This window comes from Ostrea edulis, chromosome 1 (assembly GCF_947568905.1).
Source record: "Ostrea edulis chromosome 1, xbOstEdul1.1, whole genome shotgun sequence".
Lineage (NCBI taxonomy): Eukaryota > Metazoa > Mollusca > Bivalvia > Ostreida > Ostreidae > Ostrea > Ostrea edulis.
The window spans coordinates 72,184,478-72,199,142 of NC_079164.1; the positions used below are offsets into that span (position 1 = coordinate 72,184,478).

At 35.4% G+C, this 14,665-nt stretch overlaps 1 protein-coding gene across 2 annotated transcripts in view; it reads left to right on the forward strand.

Annotated features, from left to right (window-relative positions):
• LOC125682780 (WD repeat-containing protein 89-like) overlaps positions 1 to 14,229 on the forward strand; it is a 35,457-nt gene extending 21,228 nt beyond the window's left edge. For both annotated transcript variants that reach the window (XM_048923379.2, XM_048923384.2), the window contains exons 9-14: positions 2,792 to 2,878; positions 3,072 to 3,116; positions 10,767 to 10,840; positions 13,420 to 13,522; positions 13,874 to 13,954; positions 14,130 to 14,229. In XM_048923379.2, the coding sequence (XP_048779336.2) occupies positions 2,792 to 2,878; positions 3,072 to 3,116; positions 10,767 to 10,840; positions 13,420 to 13,522; positions 13,874 to 13,954; positions 14,130 to 14,180 (441 nt within the window). In that variant the 3' untranslated portion in view covers positions 14,181 to 14,229. The remainder of the gene's footprint in view (positions 1 to 2,791; positions 2,879 to 3,071; positions 3,117 to 10,766; positions 10,841 to 13,419; positions 13,523 to 13,873; positions 13,955 to 14,129) is intronic.
• The last annotated feature ends 436 nt before the right edge of the window (positions 14,230 to 14,665 follow it).

Sequence of the window (14,665 nt, forward strand, 5' to 3'; positions counted from 1 at the left end):
TACAGTTTTATTCATATAGTTTCTTTTTTCTAGAATGGGACAGTATTTTGTTGGTTTTTCACCCTGCTCAATCCATTTTAGTTTTGTTCTGACAAAAAGGCCTTTAGTATATTAGACTTCCTCTAAACTTTTTTGAGCAGCAGTTAATTTTTGTACAATTTCTGTGGAGTCATCATTGTTCCTTAGTAATTTCAAATGCTTTATTTCTTCTTCAATCGAATGTATATATATATATATATATATTTTGTTGTTGTTGTTGTTGTTGTTTGTTTATGGAACGATAACGAATAGTAGCACCTCTTGTGATAAAAAAAAGAAAGGTTGTAAAAAAACCCAGATCATCTATGAGTAGTTGTATCATACATATGCAAGCAGGACGAAATACTGTTATTTGACCTTAAGAATAATACTTTTGATATTGTTTACATGGGTTTAATCCTTCAGTAGTGGACTATTAAACTTCCAGAAGCCTTTGCCTTTTTCAGATTTAGTTAACTTAATTTCCATATGAAACATCGAATAGTCAGATTTATATCCGGGATTACTATCATTTTTGTTTAACAAAGTCATTAATTCATTTGATACCAAAACCAATCAAGGCTAGCCTTTTTGATAGGATTAGTCCAGAACCATGTGTATATTTTCTTCATATTTCACTCTCCAAGAAATCTTTCAAACTGTACATCCTTCATATTCAAAACCTTTTCTCTTGCCTTTTTGTTATTAACATTATTGTAGTTAAACTAAAAGTAATCTAAATTTACATCTAGAACAAGATTAAAGTCTCCGGTCATGATAATGAATTCACCTTGAAGTTTGAGATGATATCCGATATTGATTGAAAGAAATTTGGATAATTTTTGTTTGGTCCATATACGTTTACTAATAAGATATATATATTCAAAAAATGTTTTTTCCCAAACAAGTAAATTACCCTCTTTTATCTTTCGAGCTGAAAGCTCAAGTGTCCTTTTCTGATCACCCGTCGTCCGTCTATCTGTCTGTAAACTTTTGACATTTTCGACTTCTCCAGAAACATTGGGCCAATTTCATCCAAACTTGGCAGAAAACATTCTTAAGTGAATGGGATTCAAGTTTGTTCAAATGAAGGACAACGTCCTTTTCCAAGGGGAGATGATCACGAAAATGCAAAAATTGGGTGTTGTCATTTTCAAGTAAATTTGTTTTGGTGTAGAATGAACCGCTTGATTACTCCTTATTACATCTAACGCTATTGTTAAGCCCCTTTCTCACATTCACGGATCAGAACCCGGTCGACGCCAGATACAAAAGTCTAGTCACCCGGGATGATCTGGCATCTTTTGACTCCGTGACGTCGTATTGTCCGTGTAAACACGGTCATATCACGATGCAGACAGCAAAACGCCGATTTCCCTACAGATAAGCACGTAACTACCCATACGTCCCCGGGAAAAAAAATCACGGTTGGTGCCGGTGTGATCACGGAGCGTACGGAAGACCACGGTTTCTGTCCGTCCATCCACGGTTGTTTCACGGAGATACGGATGTCCACGGATTATCATGGTCTTTCTTCCTTGCGTTTATCGTGACTGTCCATGTAGTTACCGGGAACAATCCATGTACAAACCGTAGACATCTGATGTCTTCAGCAGAAACATTTCGTACACGGAGGAACTCGGACTTTTCACGGAAACTTCGGTGGCTAAACGGACCTCTCGGTTGACACACGGAGTTACACGGGTCAGTACGGAGGATTTTCATCCGAGACGATCCGGGGAGAAAATTAAACATGTGTAATTTTTTCCCCGGATTGACTTGATCAAGCCGGGTGGTCCCGGACGACGCCGGATGCATATAATGTTTGTACACGATGATTACGGACTGTCACAGACCATCAGGGATTGGCGATCCGGGATGATCCGGCGTCTCGTCCGTGAAGGGGCTTTACTGGATAGATTGAGGGCAGTGAAACATGTTTTCATAAAATCCTTAAATCGGTCTCTGTAACTCGAGATTGTTGTAAGTACCTAATATACGTGATTCAGGCACCAGTAGTGTATCTTGCACGGGTTCTCGATATTTGATTTTGGACCGCCTTTTGAGAAATGCTGGGTCTGAATAATGCTTAACGCAACAATGGAAACAAGTGTACATATATGTATTACAATTTACAGCTAAATTTTCAATGTTGCACAAAACATCATGCATATCTCGCCTTTGTAGCATATATCAACAACATGGTTCAACAAATGATTGCCATAGAGCAGGTAGACCACATGTGACGTTTCTCCCTCTCTTTCTCTAATCAATATACTGTATTTGGTCAGACCACTGTTGTTTGGTAATGAAGTGGTATGAGAACTTAACGTTATACCAGACAGAAATGTTGCTATTGACCAGACAAAGTGTTTTGAGCCAGGTTAGACCATTGTCATTACCCTGAGCCAAGGTCATTTAGTCATCATTGTTGCTGATCATCACTTCTTAGTAATGGGGATTGTCAGAAGTTCATAGTTAACACAGAGTTTGATCATACCTATAACTAGACAGTGTTTCATGACTGTGAACCTCGGTCATTTGCAAATATCTAGGTCAACCCCCAAATATTTGTCCAGGTCACAGGTTTGTAATATAGAAACAATAGAAGTTAATGTCTTTTTTAAACCACAAGTTAAACTGAAGGTATCCAGTTGTTCAGATTTTAAGAGATCGATGTACTGATTGGTCCATTGACACAGCACTTCAGGCTCTCCGTTGTGCGATATCCAGGTGACCGTTAATGCCCAGCGGCCTCTCGTTGTCTTTACAGGCTAGAATCGGTTGGACTGGAGAGAAACAGAGTGATGTATATTGCATCACACATGATGATACTTTGCACGTGTGGGATTCGGTGGAGGTAAATACGTTTTACGCAAGTTTGAAAGTACACAAAGGAAAATAAATTTCATACCATACGCTTACGTTGTGTTTTAGATAAATGAAAACATGTGGCAGAAACAAAAATCATATCGCTTTACACAATATTCGTGCGCGTTGTTTTTTTTTTTTAAAGAGGTAAATGTTTCAAAGTACGCTTTTTTTTAATAAAGGGAGACGACGTTTTGAACAGAACGAATATCCGAGATGAGCTGCAGGTAGGTGTGTAAGCGGGAGCACTCTTCATATCTTGTTAAGAATTTATTAAAGACTCTTTCAATGCACTCTCACACGAGTATGATACTACCCCATTTAATACATGTAGTGTGATTTAATAATGCACGTTAGGAGTTTAGAAAAAATACACTTTACAAAGAATCTTAATCGAATGCTAGAGTATCTTGATAAAAAAAAATCACTGAGGAATTTGGAAAATCTGCATTTAGTATTTTTAAGAATTTCAGTGAAACTAATTTTCATTTTGAAGACAAGTGAGACAAACAAATTATTGAGGAGCTGATTGATATATATGTTTTATCCCCATTAGTCTGCAAACATTGAAAAAAAAAGGTTCAACTAATGGATTCTGTGCATTTTGTTATAATGCACGTCTTTGTAGTTGTTTTTTTTTTTTTTCGTTCTTTCATATCGTGATATTGTTCCTGCAATTGATCATTTATAGATGCTTTTACATTATTTTTTTTTTATTACTGTTGAAATTATTCATTTCATGCAGACATATGACTTTTTAGTGTGGTGGATAAATTAGAAAACGATTTATCGTCTCGTGTGTCCTAAAAGAAATAACGCTAAGTACTATCGATCATGACAACTTATACCAGCTCACTTTTAATCTCAGTCTCACTGTTCACTATTTTTAGTGAGATTTACATTACATGTGAGCTCATCTAAGTTTTATTAAAGTTAGACTTAGATTAAAGGTGAACTCGTCTAAGTTTTATGAAAGTGAGATTTACATTAAATGTGAGCTCATCTAAGTGTAATGGTCATCCAGAGCCATGCTAGCTAGACGTTCATTTGCGTGTTCTACAATGGAGTGTGGCAGCACCGTATAAACTTTTGACACACTGACAAACTTTGGAAGTCAAACGCAGGGGGAGGGGGGTTTATTCGTGACAGTTAGTTCTTGTTGTTATTGAGTATAAACTGTAAAGGTCAGAAGCCAATATAATTATTTTCCAGTCGCATCCTAATCAAGCATTATCTTGCTGATCTTATTTCAAATAATACCTTGCGCTTTGAAATGATTTATGAAGTTCCGGGGCTCCCTCTGTGTGAACCGTTGTGCAGTATGTGATTGTATCTAGCCAGTATGTATGGGAAACAATGAAGCGCCAACGTGAACTTTTGACACTATCTTTAACAGTGACTAAGGTCAATTAAAATCCAGTAAATTAGACGAATTGGGATAACTGACCTGGTTTTTATGCTAAGTTTGTTAAAATTAAGAAGTTATAACAGCATTGAGCATTCTTGGTGTGTTCTTTTTGTTTCTTCACATAGTACACCTCTCACCGACACAAAATGCAAGGCAAAGCCACAATTTAGAGAGATATTATATGGCGTATTGGGTCTCTGACAACAAGAGGGGTCTCTCTCTCTCTCTCTCTCTCTCTCTCTCTCTCTCTCTCTCTCTCTCTCATATATGTATTTTCTTCATACTATTATGTTAAACATGTAGATAATATACGAACATTTTTAACTATACGTACTTGTTAAGCTCTAAACCTTCTAGACTATATATGATAAAAAGAGTTAATAATACGTTTATGAAGGAAATATAGTATTTCGTCAATGTTTGATTTTTCTCCGTTATCGGAGGGATATTGCCCGTTAAATGAATGTTTTACTAAAATGACTTACTTAATTGTGCTCTTATTTGCATTATTACTGATTTATAGGTCACCTGAGTGACTCAGTTGACCTATTGTTGGTCGTCGTCCGTCGCATGCCGTGCGTTAAAATTTTTACATTTTTAATTTCTTGAAAACTAAAAGGCCCGTTGTTACCATTTCGGTGTGGAACTTCTTTAGGATAAGAGGAATTATTATCTTAGTTCCTCCAGGGCCTCATGGGTGGGGCCAAAACTGCAATAAATGTCAAATTTTCAAAAATCTTCTTCACCCTCACACTTGTGGGAGAAAAACTAAATATATGGTTCTGATATCCATGAAGCCCTTTACCAAAATTGTGAAATTCATAGCCAGGGGTTTAGTCTCTCGAGTGAGGCCAATATGACCATATAGTAAGCATATATTAAATCTTAGAAAATCTTGTCTCTTCTCAGACGTGTGTTAGAAAAACTAAATACATGGTTATAATGTCCATGAAGATTTCTACTTGAATTGTGAAATTCCTGATCTCTTTTTCAGGGATCCATGCCCTAGGATGGGTCCATATAGTGAGATGTCTTACATCTTATAACCCACCCACCCCCACATATGTATGAGAAAAACTAAATGCATATAGTTATGCCCTCTATCTAAGTTGTGAAAATCAGGACACCTGTGGTAAAGGTTTAGACCCTGGGGTGGGGCCAATATGGCCATATACATTTACTTCCACATTAGTGGAAGATAGACTGAATGCATAGTTATGGGGTCCATGAAACATTAATCTACATGTACTTGAATTGTGAAACGCATTGTCCCTGGCCGGGTCAGGGGTTCAGACTTAGGGCGGGGTCAGTATGGCTATATAATGATAATGTATCAAATCTTAGAAAATCGCTTTCTCTACTTCGGCAACAGAAATCTCCTTTAATCTTATGTATCGTGACAATTCTTCCTGTACATAATGATAATGATTGATAATATCCATTGATGGACTTAAATGGTTAGGGCAATTGCGACCGGGGGGGGGTGGGTGGGTAACCTAGCCACATTACAGTAAATATGTGTTCTATTTTAGAAAATCTACTTTACTATTTATTATTAATATAACCAGTATTTTATAAAATAGAACACATCAGTTTTTAGTCCTTGTAAATTTATTTTGAAATGCCCTAAACAATATTGTCAGTGTGTGGATATGTATATATACACGCATACGTTATCGATTATTTTAACATAATGGACGCGAAAAATGTATTGGATATTGACACCTTATTCTCGGGAGGAAAAAGTCGTTGGAAATGGAAATTAGAATTAAGAGAGATAATTAACCTTTATAATTATTCTATTTTATGGGAATACTTTTTGTTGGCTATTGATAGCTGATGCCCGAGAGTGTTCCACCGGAGATTAAATGAGCTGACGGTGATTAGCACCAGGTTAATGTCCCATCTCTTAACATTGGTTTGTCATATTTGGTGAAACATTAATGTTGATTTTTTTCCCTCTAACTTTTATGGTCTGTCCCATTTTGAAAATAGCATTAATATTGATCAGAAGCTTGCTCGAAAGATATCCCGCTATAGTATGAAGTGAAAATTAAGATTATGAATAGGTAACATCTGTTTACCTTTTTCGAACATGATTAGTTACATATAGATGTGATAAAGCAGAAAGAGAGTTTTGATTTTTCAATGGTAGTACAGATTTATATATAACAATATATGGAATGCAAAGACGTTTAAAAAGTGACATTTTTCGTACACGCACTTTTTAAGCCGAATTTCGACAAAGAGGAATATAAGAATTATTTTAAAAGAAAAATGCGCTAATGCATTTTCAAATTTATTTTTCATATTTATACATTACTTTCATTTCTGTCAGCATTACCCGTCATTGAAATAGACGTACTATATTGATCAAGATCCATGCTTGCCCTGCTTACAACTGCAGTGCATTCATAAAGAAATGACTCCAAAGATATCATTCATAAAGAAATAACTCTAAAGATATCATTCATAAAGAAATGACTCTAAAAATATCAAAGGCAAAAAGATTGGAAATGTAAATATTCTGGATTGTTTGTAATATCTGAAGTGATGGGTAAGCTTTACCATTCACCAATCGCCTCGGTGGGAATATTTAGTAATCACCATGTCCGACCATCTCTCCCACTATTTCTGTCTAGACCATAACTTTGTAATGGAGAGATATTAGAAGCATATACATTATGCTTAGCTCAAAGGTTGTTTATTGTCAGATGGTGTGTCATAACCCTTACACGAGGTCATTTGGTCCAGGTCAAGGTCATTGGTAAATATATTTTGAAATTTTTGTCTGCACCATAACTATATAGTGTAGAAGCACGATGTTTGCTTATGGCTAGATGATGAGTCTTAACCCTGACACAAGGTCATGTGGTTTAGGTCAAGGTCAATTAATATCATAGTATGGTCCATAAATCTGTAATTCAGGGATTGTAGAAGTCCACTTTGAATGAGTCGTACGTGATATTAGTCCCAAGGGGAATAATGATGGTCAAGATCACAAGTTAACATTCATGTTTGAAAGAAAATGAGTTCTAGGTAACCATATTATCTACATGTACATACAATGCCACACTTCACTTTTTGTTTGATATATACATGTACGCGACTCGGCGTTTGTAGCTTTAGTGCATGTGATTTTTGATAAGCTGATGGGATTTCTTTGAGAAGTTAACGTCTGCTTAGGGCATTGATTGGTAACAATGGATAGGTTACGTGCAGTTTCTGTAATAATAAAAACACGAAGTTGTCGATAATTGTACATCGAGTGAGTCGATATCCCCTTAGTAATTAATTGACTTTCCTACCATGTCAATATTACACCTTTTAGCTATCTTTGTATACTTTGCCCTTCCATGGTGAGCTTAACACGTTTGCGGGTAAATAACAGCTCTCTTCCAATCGGTTGAACAGGATTTCTAATCAAGAAAACTGACATTTACGAGTGCTCCCCAAATAGATACTTTGACAAAGTATCTAACGCTTTCAGCAACATTATGTTTCTTTTAGTATCAACTTCGGCATGCCGTCAAAGATAGTTATTCTTTTGTTGTTGTGTTTAGATAGTTATTCTTTTGTTGTTGTGTTTAGATAGTTATTCTTTTGTTGTTGTGTTTAGATAGTCATTCTTTTGTTGTTGTGTTTAGATAGTTATTCTTTTGTTGTTGTGTTTAGATAGTCATTCTTTTGTTGTTGTGTTTAGATAGTTATTCTCTTGTTGTTGTGTTTAGATAGTTATTCTTTTGTTGTTGTGTTTAGATATAGTCATTCTTTTGTTGTTGTGTTTAGATAGTCATTCTTTTGTTGTTGTGTTTAGATAGTTATTCTCTTGTTGTTGTGTTTAGATAGTTATTCTTTTGTTGTTGTGTTTAGATAGTTATTCTTTTGTTGTTGTGTTTAAATATAGTTATTCTTTTGTTGTTGTGTTTAGATATAGTTATTATTTTGTTGTTGTGTTGAGATAGTTATTCTTTTGTTGTTTTTAATGAAAAAATGACACCAATTTTGGTAAAATTTTGCTTTTTAACATCTTTACGCCGAAAAATGTGGCAGCTAAATGTTTTTGTTGCTAATGTTGTATTTTAAATATTCATACTTTGTCAACATATCTGGATTAAATTAGAGATGGCGCTTAGTATTAAGCTAACCTAACGTGACAAATTCTTGGTGGATAGGCAAAATTTCTAGAATAATCCTCTATTATTACTTGTAAACTTTGTTTATGTACTTGTAAACATGAGTTTGACGAACTGTCTTTGCTGTTCTTTTTTTAAGATCCATCTGAAATGAAAGCAAACACTTTTATCGTTGTATTATCTGATCATACAAGTGACAAGTAAAACGAAACATTTGATCAGATGAGAGAATAACAGATCTTATTTTGCTTAACTTTGGTGTACTCTTGGTAAAAATAGAACAAATCGCAACAACACACAGAAAAATGTCAGCCAGTGCACGTGTCAGCCCATGTTTGCATTTTGATAAAATTTCAGATTGAAATTTTGATCATCTTGGTCCAGCTGTCAATTATGTCGACATTTATTTTACACAAGTAACAACACGAGAATAGGTAGAAATAAGGTGTAGCTACAACTAATCGCAGTAAAAGGCAACTGAATTGCAATATAAAAATGGCAACTGAGTTTGTCTGCAGGGATAATTTCATTTTATCTTGAGTTTAATGCCTCTGTGTGCTATGCACATTTTTTTGATGTTTCTGTGTTTCATTCAAGCATATTAAGAGTTAAGTCGGTACAGCGTGTTAGATTTAGATTTGTTCTATGCTGTAGATTTTCTTTTTGTGTTGGCTCGGTAAATTCTCGGGAGATCGTGAGGGGATTAGGTATGATTAACAGTCTCTTGGATAATGAGAGGAAACTCTCCCTGGGAGCTTTATGAAGTTCATATTAACGTTGTTTTTTGTCAGGTGTTGGAAGTTATCTTTGATAATCTTTAAGATGACCTTGAACTTTTCTTTTATGTTGAACTTTAAGGATGAAATAGTCAAATGATAAGATGAAAAACAGGGGGTGGGGGGGATTACTGTATGTATTAGAAAATATATCCTTTCATTTTAGACAGATTTGTCTAAATTATCTTAATTTTTAAGGTTAAATAAAAAGAGTTTGACGTTGAAATGTTAAACGACAATGCAATTAAACAGAGGTCATGATATATTTGTATATTACTGACTATTTGTAATCCCTCTGAGTTTCCGAATGTTTCTCAAATACAAAAGATTGATTTTGAAAAAAAATTCTTTGCAGGAACATTCCTTTGATTTAGCGTTAAATGCCATCATAATGGTCTATTAGAGGCCTTTATTAAATTCTTTTTGTTGAGAAATCGGTCAACGATCCAGGATTCAGGAAGCACAAAGATATGTAAACTTTGACTGCTGGACATTGTACATCTGTCATGAACCAAGTCGTATTGTTTAACTCATCGAATAGCTTCAATTCGGTTCTCAAAACATATACTTCCACATTGATTTGTTAAAGTACAAAAGTTTGTTCAGAAACTCTCGTGAAGGGTTGTTTTCTTATTAGAATTGTGCCTATACCTTTATCGTCATGTCTGTGGGCACAAGATAGCAATCTCTGAATTGTTTTACCACTGTCTTCTAGGTAAAATAGTTAACAACATAACCTCTAAGTTGGTCGTGGTGTGTAGAAATTGCTTTCAACATACAAGGACTTGAGAACTGTTGATGTCGTGTGAACTGGTTCATTCATACAATGATTTGTAATTTTAGGTCATGCATTATCTACATGTTTTTCTATGTCTGATATAAAAGGTGTGTTTTGGGGGAATTTAGGTTTGCCCTTAGATGTACACTTATTCATTGCAATCACAGAACACAGATTGATTGTATATTATTTAACGTCCATCTCGAGAATTTGTCACTCATATGAAGACGTCACCATTGCCGGTGAAGGGCTGAAAAATTTCGGCCTATGCTCAGCATTTATGGCCTTTGAGCAGGGAGGGATCTTTATCGTGCCACATCTACTGTGACACGGGGCCTCGGTTTTGGGGGTCTCATTCGAAGGACCACCCCAGTTAGTCGCCTCTTATTACAAGCAAGGGGTACTGAGGACCTATTCTAACCCGGATCCTCATGGGATTACAGAACTCAGAAGATCGGACTAGTATGAGAAGTAGATGGTGTTTAGTACATATATAAAGCATTCTTAAAGGGATGTAACAACCCCAACCCCCCCAACCCCCCCCCCCCCCCCCCATATAATGTTGACAATCAAAGAACTGAAAAATCAGTGCCCATCTCTCTCTCTCTCTCTCTCTCTCTCTCTCTGTACATCAGCTTGATTATCAAAATGCTGCGACAGTACTATAGAAATTGTCAGAGATTTAGTATGTGTTCTTGTATATTAAAATTGTAAGAAATGAAAGTTTTTAACAAAATGCATGTAGATTATAAGAATAATGAATTGTTTTCTATTTTTAGGACACTGAGCTGTTTGACTATATGGTGGATTGTATATATGTAGACCAATTGTATCTAGTTTTGGGCACCCACAGGTTTGATTTCATTCAGAAATATTCTAATCTGCATTTGCTGGATTATGATCTTCAATCACAGAGGCACCTTTGAAATAATATTTTCCACATGTATACTACATGAATATCTACACAGCTCATAAATTGTACAGGTTCCGAGTAGGTAAACTAATATTCAAATTAGATGTCTTGTCTATTTGTTAAAATCGAGATTGCATTATTATGTTGCAGAACTGTTTGTTTGGGGATGATTTCTCTCTTCCTCGGTATGTCGCATATATATCTCGATAGCTCATCCACTGATGTTAGCTAATTTAACACGGGATTCGGAACTATGATAAAAGTAAATGCAGTCGACCTCTTCTCATGATTTACCTACACAAGGCTTAAGAGCAGTGACTATTTTAATGTTTTCAAAACATTCTGCCTGAGCAAATACAGTGAATAAAGTTTTAATGAAAATATTGACTACCTCTAATAAACAAGTAAATTCTTTATACAGCGTGTTATCTGTTTAGAAACTAAAATCCAGATATCACGAAAACACCTCCGACAAGGTGAGATCTTGTTATGAGTGCATTCACCTTGACTTTTCCGAACTCAAAATTGGTTATTGATTATCGTGCAGAATGATAGAGCAAAGGTATGATAAATCATGGGCCTTTGGGAATATCCTGGACGGTGGTTTTAACCTTTATATGCGGATTTTTTTTATCAGTTCTCGTCTATAAAACTTAATTAGAAATTAAACTTTAAAAAATAGTTAAGAAAACTGTGAAGTAAGAATGGAGTGCTGGATCGTACAGTCAATCAGTCAAGTACTTGTTTGGTGACAAAGGACTTGTAAAATATGATAGCATTCTTAAGTTTCTAGTCCTTGTAGATTTTAAAGCTTTAGAGAAGCACTTGTTTCATAAAAGAGAATATATCCCAATAATACATAATTATACCCCCCGCAAACGAAGTTTGGGGGGGGGGGGTATACTGGAATCACTTTGTCCGTCTGTCTGTCCGTCCGTTTGTCCGTAGACGCAATTTGTCCGAAGTTTATTTCTAATACCGCTGGACATATTTCATTCAAACTTTTGCACATCTTCTATATATTATGTAGTTGTGCATCTCCTATTTTCATTGAAATATTTTAACAGTTATAGAAGTTACGCACATTTTCTTTTCATTTTGGGGGTTGCGCACTTTGTCCAGAGTTTAATTCTAATACCGTTGAACAGATTTGATTCAAACTTTATTCTCATCTTATATATATAATGTAGTTGTGCATCTTTTATTTTCATTGACATATTTTAACAGTTATGGAAGTTACGGACATTTTCAATATTTCATGTACTGCTGTACTGTAGAATATACACTTCTGCATTCACATTGATTGTCCTGTAGATAATGTGAAAATATCCAATGTGCTTGCATTAAATATTTCCCATCATCTTATATGCCCCGCGGGGGGTATTAGTCCCATTAGGACAGTTCTAGTTTGTATCTAATTTGTATTCATAAGAAATGACACAATTTTCCATTTTATTCTAGTTAGTTGAAACACTATTTTAAGACCATATTTTGAGGTGGTTTTCTTGTGTATGTGGAAATGTACTTGAAAGATTAATCCCTTTTATGAATATTAAGTTTGTCAAAGTCTTCCTTCGAGGTTGTTTTTTAAAAAAAAAACTTGATTTGTGAAATAGCCCTATATATGTCAGAAAACAGAAACTGACGGGCAAATGTCATCTCTGTGATGTCATACCTATCATTCTAAAATGGGTCATTTGGTCAAATTTTGATTGAGATGTACTGGGATTTTTGCGCAAGACACACTTCATTTTGAGTTGTCCGAGACATAGACAGCAGTTGGACTGCCGTGACGATGAAGGTATAGAACAGTTCATCAATGATATTAAGGTGGGCAGGTCGCGTCACCTATGTGACCCCATTGGCCTGAATGAAATCTACAGACTGATGGCTCTGGACCAAAGAAAATGGCCGAAGATGTATGGTTGTATCTTTCCATATTCTCACGTCAATCTCTCTCAAGCATTTATTTCTGTGTACTTTAAAATTAAAATGCACATCTGGAATTTCATCTGGAAAAGATGGATAGTAAAAAACCAGACATTTCGATCACAATTTACGCTCTCCATTGACGATTGAATAGAACATTGTTACGTATACGAAAGAAATATTGACTACAAGAATGGATTTGGCAAGTGACAAAATAATTCCTCAGAACACCACCACCCGTGGAACAAGCTAAAAAACGGTCCCATTTCAACTGAAACGTTCTTTATCTTCATCCTCACCACAGTGCTTCCTGCTTTCCGTTCTTATTTTTCATTCAAAGTGACCTTGCAATATCTGCAAGACAAACTAATTTGTAACGGAATTCTCCGTGATGATAAGGGAGTAGTACATGAATGAAACCCATTACAGTCTTTGTAGAGCTGTTACACAACTAAACGATTCATCAGTGTCGTGAAGATGAGCAGGTGACGTCACTTAGACATACGGAGCTCTTGTTGTTTCTGCAATCTGTATGTAAATAAAAATGGCAAGATTTTGTTAACTCGAAATAATGTATTGCTTGTTTACAGTGGTGAGCTTAGAATTGCGACTGTAGACGAAACATTGAAAATCGTGAAAACACTAAAAGGTGGCCACTCATCAACCGTGAGATGTTTGCACTGGGATAATACGGTATAATAATATTTATAACAATATCATATCTCACAATTTGAGAGTTTCAGTATATTGGGGTTTACATACAGATGGGGTGCCAATGTGTTTCTAAGATCTAAAGCGTTAGATGAACAGCTGAGTAGAAATGGGGTATTACAAAGGAAAGATTTCTTAAACCCCTGTATGCCATGTTTACAGTGTAAAACAAATCTGTTTGATCTTTTGAATTATAAAGATTAAAGCTCAGTAATACAAAGAGAAAATGATCAAAAATTCGTTAACATATAAGTAGACAATGAGATAATTATCGAGTAAGTTGATATTTCTCTGCGATAATCATTGAAGTTTATTTATGGATATCTTTTTGAGACTTGCACATTGCTATCGGGAGCGGAGGACTCTTTGTTGTGTAAATGGAGCGACTGCGTGCAGAAGCCAGACACCCAGAGAGTAAGTTGTAGACGGTTGTAGAGACTGTACAATTGGTGTGGTATAATTGGGTTTCGGGGTCAGCTTTTTTATATGAATACCCGTCCCAAAATGGAAAATTGATTTGGTTAAGTAAACAGTACTTATCTATATTTGGATTTTCAACGATAAGAATAATTCTTGTGTTTATTTGAAGGTCAACTTTAAAATGAAGAAAAAGGAAGCGAAGAAAGTAAAGCCCTATTGAAATGTTTAGAATACATTAGAAGTGTGGAGTAAACTGTCAACAAGAGTTACAGAGATTGTTGTTTTATTATTGAACATAGAGGTTAACGGCAAACTAACCATTCAACTTCTTGACAATCGGAATGACTTCAACTTCTCCATCGTCAACTGCCCATATTTATGTAGCAATATTCCATTTTCAGTTGCATATGGCATTTATATATCTCAACTGATTCAATACGTTAGAGCTTGTTCTGCGTATGATCAGTTTTTAAATCGAGGCACACTACGGACAATCAAGTTGATGTAACAGGGATTTCAATAGTCTCGTTTAAAGTCAGCATTTCGCAAATTATATGATCGTTATAACTATAGTCCTGTCATAGGACCAAATACAGTCTGATGTGTTTCATACCAATTGTTAGGCCGTCTTTATAAAGTGATTTTGACTACGAATTACTCCGTTAACCTTATCAATATATAGGGCTCACGACGGTTGTGATCATT